Source organism: Balaenoptera physalus (genome assembly GCF_965194825.1).
Source record: "Balaenoptera physalus genome assembly, chromosome: 6".
Lineage (NCBI taxonomy): Eukaryota > Metazoa > Chordata > Mammalia > Artiodactyla > Balaenopteridae > Balaenoptera > Balaenoptera physalus.
The window spans coordinates 105,143,894-105,162,911 of record NC_138885.1 but is presented as its reverse complement, the minus strand read 5'-3'; the positions used below and the strand labels follow the sequence as shown (position 1 = coordinate 105,162,911).

Genomic DNA, 19,018 nt, shown 5'->3' with positions numbered 1-19,018 from the left:
TCCAAACTTTACATTTTACAGATGAGGAATATGAGGCCCAACAAGGTTAAGCACCCTCCCTGTCCCAGTCATCCAGCTGACCTGGTACTAGAGCAACTGCCAGGATGGGACTTTTCTAGCTATAGTCTTCTTCCTCCCACTCTACCACTCAGCATCACAGTCATTCATCATGCTTGTGTACTTCTTTCATTCACAGCTAGACCAGTGGCTCTCAGACACTAATGTGCAGAATACCCACAGGCTGAGCTTCCTGAACCTTATGTCCAGGTGCTTCTGCTGCAGATGGTCTTGAGAGACTCTCGTTAGAAGCCACAAATTGAGAGTAAACTCTCAAAACAGCAGGACTGTTTTATATTCATTAGCAAATATTTATTGGGTGCCTGCTATCATGTAGGCACTGTCTTAGGTACTGAAGATACATTAGTGAACAAAACAAAGATTCCTGTATGTCAGAATATGATTGGTGATCTGGGGGAAAAAAGGAGTACCTTTAAAAATGCCATGCAATATTTAAGATTCTATGATAGTAACATTCCAATACAAGTTGATGGACCAAATGAAAAAAGGTCCTTTGTTATTGTAGTAGGACTATGATGGTGAATGGTTTTGAGGAGTTAACGTGCTGTTGTGAATGATCTCTGGGTGTTTGGCTGAGTAGGTTAAAGCACAGTAGAAATAAGATCATACTGTTGTGGTCCAGTAAGCTTTGCTTTGCTCAGTAGCCACAGATTATGTTTCTTAGCCTGGCCAGTCATCTCACAAATGTATTGCTTTGGTCTAGAGGAATCAGTTGGTAAATTCTTCAGCCCAGTGAGCATTTTAACAAAGCCTAGGCCCCACTGATGTTGGGTCGCTGTATCTTTGAATATTAAGATTCTTTGCTGTGAGGATAATAAAGTATTTCTGTGCACAGTTTATAAAACTGAACACGCTGGCTTAATGAACATCCATGCTATAGATCTGAACGTACTCTTCCAGCTGACGCTCCTGACCAGGAACACTCTGCCACATTATAAATAGTACTGGATGAGGCCGCTTTGGGAATTACTTAATTAGCATATACTGTAGTCTGGACTTATTGCTTCCTCCCATTTATTTGATCTGAAATCCATTCAAAAACCACTTTGGGGAGGAGAGAATTTATGATCCTAAGCAGATTTTAGCCTCCCAATTGAATAATTAAAAAGAAAAAAAAAACCATTATCACCAGATGTGCATTGGCAGATCCTTTGAACAGATGTTGGGTATGATGGATCTGTGGAGCTGGTGGAGGCGCCTCAGATCCTCTAGGCCTGAACAGAAATGATTCAGTTTATTAGGCAATAATATTGGTGATAAAGTTTAATGATATAAACTGGAATGAAAGCAAATGACATCCAAAAATGATTGGAAAAAACCCAAAAGCAGACCAAAACCATCACAGTTTTATGTGAAAGGAAAAACTGATGGACTTTGCCATTTTGCCAGTATGAAACTTTCATGGAAGATGGATATTTGAGCATATTCTTGCTGTGGAGTATATGAGAGCATAAGTGATATTTATGGATTCTTATGTGAACCTGCCTCTGTGTGTGTGTCTGTGTGTGTGTGTGTGTGTGTGTGTGTGTGTGTGTGTGTGTGTATAGTATGCTAATCTCTTCTTTCTTTTACAACAGCCACAGTATTTCCTAGTCCAAGTTCTGATTTGGAAAGTAATGGAACAGATACTTTCAATGGTAGTCAAGTGCTTGCCTGGATCCTTAGTTTGGAAAAGGTAATTTCACTCAGTTTTGTATGGACTCATAAGAAAAAGCAGGTAAACAAATGCCTCTTAGATTAATAGAGGAATCTTCCAAATAGGAAGAGTATTCCCATTTGGAGTAATACCTCCAGGAGATTCTTTTCTTAGGAGCTCTTTGATAAAAAGCTTAATTTTGAGGCATTCTAAATTCCTTAAGTTCTTGGATATTTATTTACTTCCCTGTTAAGTCCCTTAAATGAACTTAAGATTTTCATTTAGTAAAAAATAGGGTGGCATTACATGTGATCTTTTAATTTCCTGAAGCAGGAAAGAAACAATGCTGTATGAAAGCAGATGAAGCTTTAACACCCATCAGACTTGCTGCCTCATCTATACTAATAATGCTTTTGGAAAAATTAGAGCTATAAAAAATATCTCCCCAAAGTAATAAAATCCCTTTCCTTAGCGTGGTTTAAAGCGCTTACCTCTGGATTTCCGTCTGTTTACCAGTCTTCCACTTTAAGATTCCAGATTGCAAGATGATGAACATCATTTCTATCAGAGGTGTAAACTGACAACCTATGGGCTATATGTGTATGTGTGCACATATACAAGGATTTTGAGAAATTGAATTTGAATGCCTTTAGGCAGAAGAGGTACTCTTCTGTCAGCTGCAATCCCCACTTTTCCTTATTGTCTTTTATCCAACCAGATTCATACATTTTTTTTTTTATAATCTAAGCCATAGGTATTCCTTTTTATTTTTTATTTTTTATTTTTTATTTTTTTAATTTATGGCTGTGTTGGGTCTTCGTTTCTGTGCGAGGGCTTTCTCTAGTTGTGGCTAGCGGGGGCCATTCCTCATCGCGGTGCGTGGGCCTCTCACTATCGCGGCCTCTCTTGTTGCGGAGCACAGGCTCCAGATGCGCAGGCTCAGTAATTGTGGCTCACGGGCCTAGTTGCTCCGTGGCATGCGGGATCCTCCCAGACCAGGGCTCAAACCCGTGTCCCCTGCATTAGCAGGCAGACTCTCAACCACTGCGCCACCAGGGAAGCCCCCAGGTTCATACATATAAGTTATTTGGCTGGCCCATGAGTCCTGCTTTACGTGCTCTTCAGAAATGAAGAGGAGATCATTTTTAATATTTTGCCATGGAGAGACTACTTCTCTCTCTCTCGCTCTCTCTAACTATCTATCACACACACACATAAGAATTTTTAATAATATATCCATGTCTTATGTAGTAGACGTTTCTTCCATCTGAAACATAGGGACATAACTCTGGTCTTTATTCATATTCCTGTGACCATAACCACTGCTGCTTGATATGTGTCTGTTAGTTCCCCTTGAATTAACATTCTGTATACCTGAGGCATCTTGATAAACTTGTTTATGTCAGTAAGCCAAAGAACAACACAAAAATGTATGTCAGGAAAAAGCACCATACCTATCAAGGCAATTCTGCCAGTGCTGGTTGAAATATAAGACTTCCAGAGTCAGTCCAGTCTAGATTTGGAAAGTCTAGTTTATATAATAGTTGAGGTACCTAAAGCACCCTGTGTAGCTGAGGAAGCCCCGCCACGTGCCCACGTAATTCCAGTATAAAAGCCTCCACAAATCATGCTAGGGTGCAAACTAGGGAAAGTTATTTTATTCCATTCTATTTCTTCTATATTGGTTCCTAGAAGCAAACAGCCTTGCATTGTATCAGTTAAATTCTTTAATAGCTAGAATAGCAGTGCTAGTCTCAAAAAAACGACTTTATTGTATTGAAACTCCCAGGTTCTCTTTCTCACACGGAATAAAATTTCAGAATTTTGTGAGGCAGCACAGAGTCATGTATCCGATGGAGATAAGTCAAAAATGAATTTTCTATGTATAGATACATATTTTCAGAGTAGTTGGAGCAGAAAAGGGCTGTAAAAATTAGGATCACATATTGATGCCTCTGTCAGCAATCTCTCTGATTCCTTTTTCTTTCTGTGTACTGCTTTCTGCAACCCTTGCAAGAATAAGTAGAGAAATCATTTTGGGGTGAGTTTATATGTAATGTTAAGAAAGAGATGTGGATGAATGACTAGAAGACCTGGCACTTAGAGTATCTCCTGGAATAAGTGGAGCCTGTCTTGTTTCATTACATTTAGAAGTTGAATCACTGGAAGGTAGAGTGTAGATTTTGTGATATAAAGGGAGAATGAAGTTAGCTAGCCCTCACCTCACAGGTTATAATAATTAATTATTAGGAAGGATGCATTAAATATTGCAACTAACTGTAATTGGCTCTATAGATATCTAAACAACTTAATGGTGAATGTGATCAATATTATAGCTGAAAACAGTGCTGCATCTGTTAACTGGTCTGTACTGTGAAATATATGGGGGACTTCCGTTATAAAAATGCTTTCCAATTATTGCCTTTGATAATTATATGCTTGTATGTATTTTCATATATGTGTTTTCTTTTTTCTTTATATGCATAATTCTTAAATGAAATAATTGCTTTGCAAATGAAACACAATCCATGTTTTTCCACTTCTCTAAACAAACACTGTTGGTCTTGAGACTAGACTCTGAAGCTCTTCCTTTTTGGAAGTCTTCCAAAGATCCTGGCCAGTTTCCCATGAAGTGTCACAAATTATCAGGACACCTCAGTCTCTGCTGTTAAATGTCCAGGAAAAGCTTAAGATTTTTAAGCCTGAAGATTTTTGTGAGACAAGATCTAATACATTTAGGTTGTCTAGTCAGAGACAGGAAATGTGTTCAGTTAAAAAAATCATATGCAAATCTTGTAAATCATAAAGGTGACAGGAGTTACCACATTCACACATTCTCCCAGTGACTTTTCATGGGTAAACCCAATGTATTTTAGTGTTAACTTAATAGTTGCTATAATGCAGGACCTTAAAATGGCTATTATGTAGACAGGTCAGTTTCCTTGAAGACTAGGACACGTTAATATCTATATTTACTAACATTATTATACCACTCTTCTCACACACATTGCTTTTACAGCAAAATTCAACTTCAGAAGATATACGAAGAGAACTGTGTGAGAGCTATCCAAGATATACTGCTGATTATGCCTTCTCTTGGACCACTCTAGGGAAAAATGTTTTTAACATATTTTGCCTGTCCAACATGACCCTTTTAGAGTCTTCTCTCCAAGAACTAACAAACCAGTTCTCTCAGGTGAGTGTAAATATTTTAACGTGATCAAGATCTCATAAACAATAGAAGGAAGTGTATTGTTTCCATTCTCGTATACACAAAGTGACTCAAAATGAATCAAAGAGCAAATGCATAGCCCACATGGACTAGGAAATGCTGACTGAAATGTTGGCTCACCTTTGGCATGAATTCCTCGCACAGAGATTCACATACAATGTCTAATTCTAAGTAATATGTCTATTTGCTATTTAAATGTGCAGGATTGAAATTATGTTAATTTTGAACCAAAAATATTGCATTATGGTTAACGTGAAGACATCTTTGTAGATGAAATTTGACTTTGCCCTATGGTGAATGAAGATTGACTGTTTTCTCTGAGATAGTTTATTTAAGTGAGATTACTCAGGATACAATGTAAGTTTAATAATTAAACTATCAGAGCCTTATAACTCTCAGAAGTTAGAATAATGGATAATCTTTAAAATGTTTCTTCTAAGGTCAAACCCAATTTACAAATTTGATTTTTTTATGAAATAATATAATCCCTCTTTCCCAAATATTATATATTAAAACCAAGAACTTTATAATATGGAGTGCTAATGACTATTTTTATATGCTAGTCTTAAATTAAGATGTGAAAATAAGACACTGATAATTTTCTTTTAATGAAACTCCACATACAATGAAAGTTCACAAAAATATTCAGAATTCTCTCAAAATTTTATAAACAGGAATAAATGAAACATGTCCACATCTAACATTTTTCCCCTTGATTCTCTGAATTTTATTGTAAGTGCAGAATACTTAAATTACTCTTCAGTAATCTGAGTTTTCCAAATGAACTAGATTAGAGACACTGTTATAATAACCCCAATCCAATGTAGAGCACTTAAAATTCTATCTCAGCAAACTCAGCCGTCACGTAGAATGTGTGGTTAAGAATATGTTGTTCAAAATCACATTTTCAGCGTGAAAGGCCTTGAATTAAGACAGAACAAAAGCCTGACTTTACTAGTATGAATGAGCTTATTAAGAAGATTGTTTTGGGTGGGAATATAATGAAGGTATTAGTTGGGTCCTGTGATTCAGAGCAAAAGTACAGGTCATGGTTTTCATTTATTTGTTTGCTTATAGTACAAGATATGATTATTACATAGGATATTCACTCTAAATCATTATTATAACTGAAGTTCCTTGTATTCCAGCAGAACTTTGGAAATATTTTATTTTGTTAAGTATGTATAATTGTAATAGTAGACATTTTCATATGTTTGTATGTATACATATTCACGCACATATAATATAAAATATATAAATTTTAAGGGTTTTCTATGCAAATAATAAATAATATAAGGTCTACTAATGGATATAGAGAAGATACGTCTGCAGATCCTAAACCAGATCCTAAAGAAAAAGAAAAATATTACTCTGAAGCTAATTTTATTTTAAGAAATTAATTTTAATTTCCCAAACACAATTTAAAATATTTTGTATAAACAGCTTTGTTAACCAGACATTAAATATGCCAATTTCTGGAACTATAGGAAAGAATCTAATTATGTGTAAGAACATTTGAAATGGTTATAGTTTTTCCAAGTAAAAGATGACTTCAAACTGAATGAAAATCTGAAAGAATTACTTATGTGAAAATCTAAACTTTTAATGTTTTCAAAGGCAGTTAGCCATGTGGTTATAGATGTTGAAGTCTCATTTCACCCTGTTGGTGGTTTTATTTTTTAAGCTATCAAGTGATCCCAATAACCAGAAGACAGTGTTTCAGGAAATGGTCAAAGTGCTGTCGTTTTTCTCACAAGTGCAAGAGCAGACAGCTGTGTGGCAGCTTCTCTCCAGTTTTCCTAATGTGTTCCAGAATGACATGACACTAAGCAATCTATTTGATGTTCTTCGAAGTGCAAACAGGTAAGAAAAAGTAAGAATTAAGGGGAATGTTACTGTTCATAAAGAAGTCTTTTTTTTTTTTTTAAATATTACCGTTAGGATCACTGGTAGGTAGGTAATTTAAACACAGCAAATAATCCTTCAGCACCTTATTGCAGATTTTGGCAACGAAACTAAGTGTATTAGTTAAGCAAAAGAGAAACACACATTGTGGTCATCAGGATTATTGACAGGTTTATGGGGAAACAAGGGGGAACGCTAATCATAACATCTATGGTGTCAGTTGGTATCCCAGAACTTCTGAGAAAGATGGTAGAGCAGGACCAATGGTAGATTGGAACCTTGGCTCAGGCTCACTCAGGGACAACCAGGGCTCTGTGCATCTAGTATTTTAACTGTTCAAGAAGAAAATATTTCATTGGGTTTTGGTTGGTACTACACAGTAAAAAACAACCCCATTGGCTAGAGTTTACACCAAGCCACCCCAAGGGGGTTGGCCTCCCTCACGTGCAGCCAGCTTAAGCCTGCATATTGGGTTGGCTTTATTTGACACATATGACACAAAGATTTGAAAAATTTTGCAGAAGAAACCCTTTTAAAGCCTGCGTTACTCATAAAAGAGATCTGAGCATGGCCAGCATTCAGAGTTTGATGGACACATACTTAGGTTTTGGCTGTCCTGTCTAGCTAATTTGGAAATGTGCGTTACGCAAAACAACAACAACTACATTAACAACTAGCAATTACTGAGTGCCTGTTACATGCCAGACACTTTACTGGACCCTTTATATGTATCACATTGAAACTTACAACAGAACTATTATTTATTTTATAAGTGAGATAACAGAAGGTTATAAAAATTAAATATTTGTTGATCATGCAGCTAGGAGGGTTTGAACCTGGGTTTTTTAACTCCAGAACCCAGACTGCCTCTCTAATATGTCACTAAGAGCACAGTGGATTCCATCGCTAATCTCTGAAGCACCAGAAGAGTTTTCTCATCTTCTCTGGTAAGCTTCCAAGAGTTTATATTTGTTCAAAGACCTTATAATAAGCCCTCATGTTGTTGCATTAATTTCATTTGATTCTCACAACAGTGCTTTGAGATTGAGACTACAGATATCCCCATTTTATAAAAGAGGAAACACACCCTCATGGAGGTCAAATGACTTCCTCAAAGTTCTACAACTAGTAAGTGGTAAAGCTAGGACCTGAACTCAAGGAATCGGAACCCAAGTCCTGTGCCCTTTCCATGATAACATGTCATAACTAAGCTATTAGAAGAAGCAAGATATTAGGAAATTTGACTTGGTCCTCATTTTGGCTCTTAGGGAAATTTTCACTGACCCAGAATTTTGACACGCGATTCTTTCCCTCCTTTGTATATTCTGTTTTAGAAAACAAACAGGTAAATCAAAAGAGAAAGGGGATTGTCTGAATTGTATAATGTAGCAATGAAAAGAGTCAAGATACTACTCAGACCACAGTAAGATATCACTAACACTCACTAGAATGGGTAAAATTTTAAAAGATGGACAACCCCAGTCAGCGGCAAGAATGTAGAGCAGGGGGCTTCCCTGGTGGCACAGTGGTTAAGAATCCGCCTGCAAATGCAGGGGACATGGGTTCGAGCCCTGGTCCGGGAAGATCCCACATGCCATGGAGCAGCTAAGCCTGTGCACCACAACTACTGAGCCTGCGCGCTGGAGCCCACGAGCCACAACTACTGAGCCCACGTGCCACAACTCCTGAAGCCCACGTGCCTAGAGCCCATGCTCCACAACAAGAGAAGCCACCGCAATGAGAAACCCACGTACCGCAACGAAAAGTAGCCCCTGCTCGCCGGAACTAGAGGAAGCCCGCGCGCAGCAACGAAGACCCAATGCAGCCAAAAATTAATTAATTAATTTTAAGAAAACGTAGAGCAAATAGAACTTTCATACATTGCAAGTTAGAGTGTAAAATGATACAACCATTTCAGAAAACAGTGTGACAGGTTCTAATGAAGTTAAAAATAGCTCCATATGATATAGCAGTCTACCCCTGGATATTTACCCGAGCAAATGAAAACATATGCTCACATGAAGACTTGTATGCTAATGTTTATAGCAGATTTATTCATAATAGCTAAAAATTAAGGGAAAAACAAATATCCATAAACAGAATGGATGAAAAAATTAGTGGTTTACTCATACATTAGAATTCTACTCAGTAAGAAAAATAAACAGATTGCTGAATCACACCACAACATAGATAAATCTCATGAATATTATGCTGGCAAAAAAAACCCAGACCAAAAAACAAAAAAGGAACACATACTAGATGTGTAGATATTATGTTATTGACAAAATTAATGTATAGTGTTAGAAATCAGATCAGTGTATCTTGGGAGAACTGTTGGAAGCATGGCAAAACTTTTTTGGGGTGATCCAAATATATCTTAATTAGCATGGTAGTTAAATGAGTGTATATATTTGTCAAAACTCATTGAACTGTAACTTCAAATAGGTGCATCATATTTTATGTGAATTATACCTCAATGAAATTTCATTATTAAACAACAAATAAAAACCAAAAATGCCACAAAATAATACTCACTGGAAGGTGGAAGATCCAAAAAATACTCTCGGGTCAAAAATAAATTAATTAATTAAAAATACGTCAGACATTATTTTGGTAGAGTAAATTACATAAGGACGTTGCACGGTGACTATTTTAATTCTCTTCAAATTTAAATAAAATTACTGCATTATGCAATAGGGTATATTCTCAGGTAATGTTTAGAATGTTGTAAACCAGTCTACATAATAATGAAAACAGCTTTTAAAAGAAATAGCTTCAAATTATTATAAAGCAAGTGACATTTGACTTTTATCTAACCTGAATAACTTTTTTTTAAAGTAGTTAACTTTTACTTATTTATTATTATTTAACTAATTAATTAATTTAAATTTTTATTGCCAATTTATATACTTGTTTTTTCTAATATGATAGCCTCCTGCCACCTGTGAGATTTTTTTAATTTAATAAATTTGACATGTTACATTTTGTAAATTTAAGGTGCACAGTGTATCACATGTGATTTTGAGCACTTGGTGTGCTATTGTTACTAAGGAATTGAATTTTTAACTTTACCTTTAATTAATTTAAATTTTAAACACTGATACTTGATCCAGTTATTAGAAAAACTTTTAATATGTTTGAAACAACATGGGTATGTGAGTCTACTTTTCACTGATAATTGTAATGAAATCCAAATACAGATTAAGTACTTTCAATGAAAATTTAGCATCTGAGTTGAGATGCTTCATAAATGTAAAATATACAGTGAAATTTGAAGACAATACAATAAAAGACAAAATACTTTATTAATATATTTTATATTGATTAGGTGTTGAAATTATAACATTTTGGATGTATTGGTCAAATAAAATATATTATTAAATTAATTTCATCTGTTTCTTTTAACTTTTTTTAATGTGACTACTAGAAAATTAAAAATTAAATATGTGGCTTGCATTATATTTCTGTTGGAGAGCCCTTTATAAACCTTTTTTTAAAGTTAAATCTTCTTTACTATTATTATTAAACTAACAGTATCACTAAAATCTGTAAATTCTTCACAAATGACTGTATTTTATCATCAAATCATTGGTTTATCTTACTCTTTGTTGATCAAGTAATATGGACAAATAAACCCCATAAAAAGGTTTTGAGGTTATTTACACCAGCAATTTTGCAAAGTTGTAAGTTGTTATATAGTTCAGTCACCAAAACCAGATTATATAATGTTACGATTATGACAGAGGTTAGCAAAAATGAGTAATCTCAAAAGTCAAGAAGTGTATATGAAAAAACATACATGATATTCACCATTTATGAGGAAGAAGTTGTGCTGAGATATGAATCACAAAAACTCCTTTTTAAATTACCTTTACATATAAGGAGACTTGTTTTGGATAACTTCCATTTATATATGATGAAAAGGACAGAAAAACAAAATCAATGAAATGAAATAAAAGTATTTTGATCAATAGTTTAAAGGATTTCAGAGAGGACAATGGTCAGGTGTCATTTTTAAGTCACGTTTTGTTAGAAAAAGATGAATTAAGTCTTCTGACATTTTTATTAATGATATTAATAACAATAATGCTGACAGTTACAATGAGATTGCCAAGTGTTCAGTCTTTGAAGGTGTTACTTTGAGACAACAGATTAGCTGAGTCAAGCAGAAGGCCAAGCTGGGAGAAGGCTGGCAGAGATCTATAACCTCAGAACATTTAACTGGTCTCCATGATGACCAGGGTTCAGAAGTAACTCAAAGTCTGAGAACCAGGAGATTCTTGGGGGCAAATATAAAAATGCCTGAGGTATTGACTGTTATGTATATAGAGCAGAAATGAAAAAAATACAGCCATGCCCCTATGGCCAAACACACAGCTGTAAAAACAAGCTAACAATGCTGTGGGCTCAGTGCAGAAATGTTCTGTCCTCCTCCCCGCCATGTTGGGGCAAAGTGCCAGAGGCAAGACATAAAGTGGAAAGAACATAAACTTTGAAATTAGACAGAACCAGTTCTATTTACTTGGATAACCTCGTGTAAGTTATTTAACTTTTTGAACTTTAGTTTTCCTGTCTATAAAACAAAACAAATGAAAATGACTTTATGGAACTATTAGAGAAGTAAATAAAATTATAAATATATATATGTTTATATATAGACACATATCTACTAGAAACTAGAGGATACTCTTAGCTCTCTAAATGTTTTCATTCACAGCTAGGGAGCTAAAATTAAAATGATCTTAATTTAAATATTAAAAATTCCAAAAATATGGTAGAAAGTATATGCACATGCTGTTGCTGGAGTGAACCTTCAGTTGATTAGGATACATATGGAAATACTATCACCTAGTATGTGTTACATTTAACTTCACAGTGGCAAATACTTAACAAAGCCTTTTAAGTTACTACTCATGTATATTAAAGCATTGCCTCACAGTATTTGTGAAATTCAGACATACTTGTACAATGCTAACATTTTTAAAATGTGCTAATGACAATAAGGGGATAAAAAAGGCATTTCTTAAGTCACTAGTTGATTTTTTGGAAATATGGAATGAACTCCAGCATAAGCGAATTTGCTGATTGTTCATCCACAGTGTAGACTGCCCATCTTATTAGTAACATAAAAATCATAGGAAGACAGTGCCAGTTAGTCTGGATATTAATTTTGAGCTACCCCTGGAGCAGTGCCTATGGGCCATTTAAGGGATAGAATGCAGTCTTTAATTAGGGCAAGCTCCTTTTTTTTTTTCAAATACATTACCATTTGTTTACCTTTGTAAAGGTAAATATCAAATGCTTAATTAATAATTATTCTTGAAACTGGATCTTTTATCTGGGCTTGATTTTTAATGAAAATAATTTCCAATATTTAATTTTTTCTTTTAATTAAAAAAAAAAGTATCCTTTCACTGGAAGCTTCTATTTCTAACCACTTATTTTTAGGTCTTAACAAAGAAAAAAAAAAAAACTGACATGAAATTCACTTCTTACTTTAAGGCCTTTTAGGTTTTAGAATCCTGGAAAGGTGAAGTGCTCTGTCTGGTTCAAGAACACGTTGTTGGGATTTTGTGCATAAACAGACAAACAAGTAATTAGACGACAAAAGCAGCATCTTGTTTCTTATGTTATAAGAATAGTTTTCTATACTGTAGCTATTTTCTCCTTGAATAACCTTTTGTTTCTGTCTGCAAACCTTGAAATGCAATCTGGCTTAATTGTTTTTCGACTTGTTAGTGCGCTGCTGGCTGTGCAGAAGGTTTATCCACGTGTTACAACTAACGAAGGTTTCAGAACTCTCCATACATCTGTTAAACATCTGCTTTACACTTTGGACTCCCCATCTCAAGGTATTATACTTCCATCTTCCTGTATTCAATTCTGTGTTGCAATTCTGTATTCAGTTCCATTAAAAATAAAAAACGAAGTACAAGTGAAGTAATCAGTTATGGATGGTATTATTCTTAGGTGGGGACATAAGCTACAACTAAATCTGGGTCTTTAGATAACCAAAGTGTGGAGACAAGGAGAAATGGCCAGAAAAGAGGCTGTGACTTTCTAGGATTTTTATTTTGGTAAAAATGATCTCTTTTAGTTATATTATAAAGCTATGTTTATAGTTGGTATGAAAAATAAATATCAGAGTAAGGGAGTAAGCCTCAGCAAGTAGATTTCTACCGCTACTTTTTGAACAAAAGCCTACACTGAATCGCAGTATCTTTGCCCTCATTTCCAAATTTTGTCTTTTTAATCAGGATGAGTCTTTGGTAAAAATATACCCCTCAACCAGCCATCTTGAAAATTCATGATGGACATCAGAGCGTGAATAGACCAGTATAGATCTACTGTCACTTATAGGTGTAAGACAAACTATAGCATGTTGCTAATGAATCAGAAAAAAATCACCTTTGCATATAGAGGATAGCATTATATACCACACACATGGAAATGCACAGACACACACACAGCCATATACAGACAAACATTTAGGGCTATAAGGAATAAATCCCTACTTCCCAAGTAAAATGTTTCGTTAGCATTTACCTCTCCTGAATGAATTTAGAAATAGGCTTTCTCAACTGAGTTTGTCAGCTTTTAAATATGTAGACTTTACCTTTGGATTACTGATAAGTGTTCTGAGAGCATCAGGTCACAACCTGATTGTTTATTACAAGGTCTTTATTAGTTTTCATATGAATAGCAGGTTTGGAAAGGCTTTGAAGACTTCTCGAAGGAGGGTCTAACATACACTTGGATACCAATTTCTGTTAGTCTAGAACATTTTTTTTTTTAGAACATTTTTTATATCATCAATTACAGAATTAATGACTAGCTTGCAAGATTGACTGTTGTTAAATTCAATGGTCTTGACGAACATTAAGGTTAAAAAAAACTTGCGCTTTTAAAAAAGTCCAGACCAGAAAACCAGACAGTACAGTAAAAAACACTAATTACTTCCTCTGTATATGTTTATATTTTCATTTTAAAGACTTGAGAACTTCAAGTTTCTCCTTACCATTCTTTTCCTTTTCATCTTCAGGCTCACACCTTGTAATTGTAAAGTAGAGAGATGAAGTTGAAAATTTTTTTACAAAGGACAAAAGCTCCTCAGTGCCTTAGAAGCAAAAGAACCTGTCATTAACTGAGGCAGCAAAACACTTTTTTCTGTTAACAGTATAACTAACTCAATTTTCAATCCTTAACAATGACCATGTCTCATGTCTATGAATATGCTAATGATTTTGGCATGTATTAAGCCATGGCACTGGATAGTCAGGATGACAAGGAAATACATCAAGGAAATGTGTTTTTATTTTTAAAATTAGATGTGCTTATATTTGTTTGTTTTTTAATTTCCTACACGTGTGACTTTATCAGTCTGAGGATACCAACGCAGTAGCATTAATGTCAATTCCTAAGTCATTAACCCTAAGGCCCTACCTACCTGCCTGAGCAGAAATTTCATGGCCTTTGAAAACTCCTTCCAGGTATTTCTGGGAATCCTTCAGGAAACTCAAACTTGTTTTGAAGTACAGACACCTGCCACGTTGCCCAGGCCACCCGTGCTTAGTCTCCATGGCGTTTAGCGGTATTTGTGAACATACTTCTTCCCTTGGCTTTACACTCAGTAAACTGGAGTGGAATGGTCTCTTATAGCAGAGTTGCTTGGGTCCTCTCTAATGCATGACAGGGCTCAGATAGCTTTGAAGGTCTCACTCCTCTCTTTCAAAGAAAAAATAAAAAGGTAATATTTTTTGTGTCAGTGATAAATGTTTTATTATCTTAAGTCCCTTCTATCATCAAAAACAACTCTATAAGAGATAGTTATTATCCCATTTTGCAGACAAAGAAACTGAGGCAAAGGGAGGCTGGGCACTTTGCCTGTGTTATACATCCAGCAAGTGACTGAACCTGAGATTTAGAGCCTAGATCTGTCTAAGCCCAAAGCCAGGCCCCCAAGCTCTTTGTTAGATGGCCTCACTCATATTTACCATCTGGGACATATACACAGTATGATAGCTCACACAAGTACCTGCCACCACCAAACCTCAGAATGGCTCCACTTTCAGCCACTGATGGAGTCTGACTATTTGTGTCAGATTCCTTCCCACATGATACATTTTTTGATAGCCATTGCCCATTTCCTTTCCACACCACATGTCTGTTTCTAATTCAAACCTCCCCACCCCATGTCTAGTTCTGATTCAACCCTGGTTATGAACATAGTTCAAGGTTTTTTCAGACGCCTCCTCAGCAACCATGATAATATGGAGATGCTAATAAACACTTGGGAAGAAGCTTGTCTCCTAACTTCCTGTTTTAAGGAGTCTAATTCTCAGCTCCTCCCCACTGAGGATCCCTACTTCACAGTTTAGTATTTTCATTTATAAAACTGAGTTTTGAGAGCAAAGATTACCTTTTTGGCTCATTGAAGTTTGCTGTTTTGCAAAGTAGTAAATTACATGAAATTACATCTTTAAAAACAGAAAGCAATCTTTACTGGTGAAAGGTTATCTGTGCACTGGATTTCTTTCTGTGTCTTTGGGCACCCTTTTTATATATGACTAATTCTACAAATAAAATAAAATCTGACTTTTTAAAGGTCTGTAACAATTTCCACTTCATTAAAGCCTATTTAATACAGTATTTCTTCTCAGACACCTTAGAGTCCAGAATGAAAAGTGACCAGAGGGAGAAGTCCATACTTAACATCAAGATCAAGCCTATAATTGATATGTATAAAGTTAATTTCTATTAGTTATTCATTTGAATAGCGTGATGAGGAAGAGACACTCCATAACCATATAGAATACAAATGCTAATGAACTTGCTCAGCATCACATAGGAATTCAAAGTGAGCAAGATATGATCTTGGGGAAATGGTTTTATATACTTTTACACTGCAAAAGCATATAAGTCTCCAGAGTCCTATCCTGGATTATTCCATATATGGATGCCGATAAATAATAGGTATTACCATTATTAATTAGGTTTATTTATTCTGGGTGTCTTCTTCTTGGTCCTTTCACTCACTAATGCATTGCTATCATTAGAGTAATAATACTTAGCTGCATCTTGAGCAGAGCAGAGAACTCCCTTCTGCCAGAGAGGAAAACTGAAAAAGCCACTCTGCCAGATACTAGGGACAGAGCAGACATTACTCAGACATGACTGATACAGATGTAAACAAGGAGGTCTTTAATTCTGTGAGTCTTTTACACACATGCTTAAACAAAATGATCAGCGTGAGAAGAGTACAGATGGTTTCCTAGTTTTGTGCTAGGACCTTCTTAGAAGGCCTTAGAACACGCGAACCAGAGACAACGGGAGAAGCGTTAAAGCTGGCAATAAAATATCCTATTGAAAATGGTTAGGCCAATGTTAAAAAATGACAGCACTAAAACTACTGGATTATTTATAAGAAATCAGTAGTGTCTACAGGGAAGACTGAAATAAGTAATACCGTTTCTTTAAAGGGGCCGAATGAAAGCACTGGATTTATGATGTTTTTATTTATGTAGTAGCTGTTTAAAGTATTTCATTTTCAATTTTGCATGTGAATGTTGTTGCACACTTACTCTTTAACAATACAATGTTATGCAGCAAGCTGAATAAGGAACCTGTTTAACTTCTAGGGACAATTCTCTGTGTTGAATTAGATCTTCACATATGGTTTCCATTAGACCCAACTTAGTGATTGCCTTCCACACTCCAAACTTTCATATTATTTGAGACCACTCAGAATGGTTCTGTTAACATTAGGCAATTTGCATTCACAGCTACATTCAGTTGAAATCACTGGCTGCTTTTTGAAAGACAGAAAATATACATTAGTGATGGTAGATGTTTCCTACGGCCACATTCTAGACAACCGAAGACGAACAAACAAAAAAATCCAGTGACCCGTAAGACTGAAATTGGCTTCGTTTGATTAAGAAGTCATGGGGTAGTCAATTTGCATTATGATATTTAAGAGTCATCTATGCATACAGGTCTTAGGATAAAATAATGCAATGGTTTGATGCACAGAGAAATAATTTGTTCGAAATACATATGCTTGACCATTGGAATTATTTCAATTAGTAGGCATCTATTTCCTATAAATATCTTAAATGTTTCCAACTGAAAGAGCTTAGACATCTCTTGTAAAATCCTTTGAAGAAAAATTCTGCAGACTTCCTGCATTTTTTTCCCATTAATTTGACCTGGGATGATTTTTGCTTAGAAAAATAAATCCTTTACGAAAATGTTAAATATTCTCCTATATAAATATTATCACTTTAGGTGGCTCTGATAATACAACACATGTGTGGAGTGAGGAAGATGGACAGTCTCTATCCCCAAGCAGCCTGGCTGCACAGTAAGTCTTTGTTGGTTTGTTGGTTTGTTTCTAAACTGGTAAGTAACTTGGCTGAATAAGCAATCAAAACAATTAATAAACATAATTCTTTTATCAGTATATAAGGCCATGGAATAGAAAAATCAGTTATTGACTGACCACAGAAAAAGATACAGTTGAAGTGCAGTAAAGTTGAAAGTTGTTTTTTGGTATTATTCAATGGTACTTTCAGATAATGCAACATGAGGATCTGTTTTTCAGTTCTAAGATTGTATAACTAGATCCCACATGTTCTGTCTGGATTGGTTACCTTATGTCTATGAGGAGAATCTAGCTGGAGGCCCAATTTCCAACTCTTTTCAGGTCTTTCATCATGAAAGATGTAGAAGTCGCCAATTTTTTACATTACTATTTATTTCGGTTTTTAAAAATCACGATATTTTGTATGCTCACTCAAGGTAATGCAAACTTTGGTTGCTTCAGTAGTATTCAGGTAGCCAAAACTGTTTATAGGTAATTTAATTTTGGACTCTTTGTGGGGCATGTAAATATGTTGTCTCAGGAATAGGCAGTGGAAATAACAGCAGTTACCTTAGCTTCTAAGGACCATTAATCTAAGCAGTTCTCTGAAGTAACTGTAATAGTTATGGTAGAAGCTGACTGAAGTAAATGCATATAGTTCAAGGCAAATTTAGAGACTAGGTGGCCTGTTATGTAAAAGGTTGTTTTGGCCTGATAAATTATACTATTGAAATTCTTTAACTTTAGTCCCAAAGGATGTATTTTTGTGCTAATGGAAATGTGTACAAATAAAAACAAATAATAGGACTTACTTTTAACCATTCATTTCTTTTTCTAAAATAAAATCTATGCAATTGTTTATAAACTTTCTGTTATTCAATGAGAAGTTCCCTAACTCTGGGTAATTCTAGGCAAAATCCTTCCATCAATAACCACCTCCTCTTTCTGCTCCCACATCCCTCCTCCTCTAAGGTGGCTGAACCAGATGCTTCTCCCAAGAGCAATCTCACAGCTCTGGGCAGTTTTACCCCAGACAGGATTCCATGTTCCAAATAATCAAGTCTTTTAAACACATTCTCTGTATAGCCAGAAAAATAATTTTTTTAAAAAACCTCTGAATTGAATGAAGTAAGAAAGAGGAAAAACAAATACCGTATGCTAATGCACATATATGGAATCTAAGAAAACAGTACTGATGAACCTAGTGAAAGGGCAGGAATAAAGACGCAGATGGAGAGAACGGACTTGAGGACACGGTGGGGAAGGGGAAGCTGAGACGAAGTGAGAGAGTAGCACTGACATATATACATTACCAAATGTAAAAGAGATAGCTAGTGGGAAGCTTCTCCGTAGCACAGGGAGATCAGCTCGATGCTTTGTGACGACCTAGAGGGACGGGATAGGGAGGGTGGGAGGGAGGCTCAAGAGAGAGGGGATATGGGGATATATGTATACTTATAGCTGATTCACTTTGTTGTACAACAGAAACTAACACAACGTTGTAAAGCAATTATACTCCAATAAATAAATATATATATATATATGTAAAAAACCTCTGAATTGAGACAACTGGATGCTTATTGCTGAAGCCAGGTATCTTTATCAGAGCCTTGGGGCATCCATAGCATTGATAATGTTAGCGCTTCAGACCTGAAAATTCCACAGCAAATGTAGTTGGTTACTGACAGCTAGCTGACAGTTTATTAGAAAGAATTCAGTACTTTTAAGATGGCTCTTGTTGAGATTGATGCAATTAAGGGATTTCTTATCTTTGGACTTCCTTTCCCTCCCCACTTTAAAATAA

At 35.5% G+C, this 19,018-nt stretch overlaps 1 protein-coding gene across 4 annotated transcripts in view; it reads left to right on the top strand.

Moving 5' to 3' along the window:
- ABCA12 (ATP binding cassette subfamily A member 12) overlaps window positions 1-19,018 on the top strand; it is a 186,481-nt gene that overhangs the window by 73,205 nt on the left and 94,258 nt on the right. For all 4 annotated transcript variants that reach the window (XM_082467468.1, XM_082467469.1, XM_082467467.1 and 1 more), the window contains exons 5-9: window positions 1,656-1,753; window positions 4,734-4,910; window positions 6,631-6,809; window positions 12,591-12,703; window positions 17,139-17,214. In XM_082467468.1, the coding sequence (XP_082323594.1) occupies window positions 1,656-1,753; window positions 4,734-4,910; window positions 6,631-6,809; window positions 12,591-12,703; window positions 17,139-17,214 (643 nt within the window). The remainder of the gene's footprint in view (window positions 1-1,655; window positions 1,754-4,733; window positions 4,911-6,630; window positions 6,810-12,590; window positions 12,704-17,138; window positions 17,215-19,018) is intronic.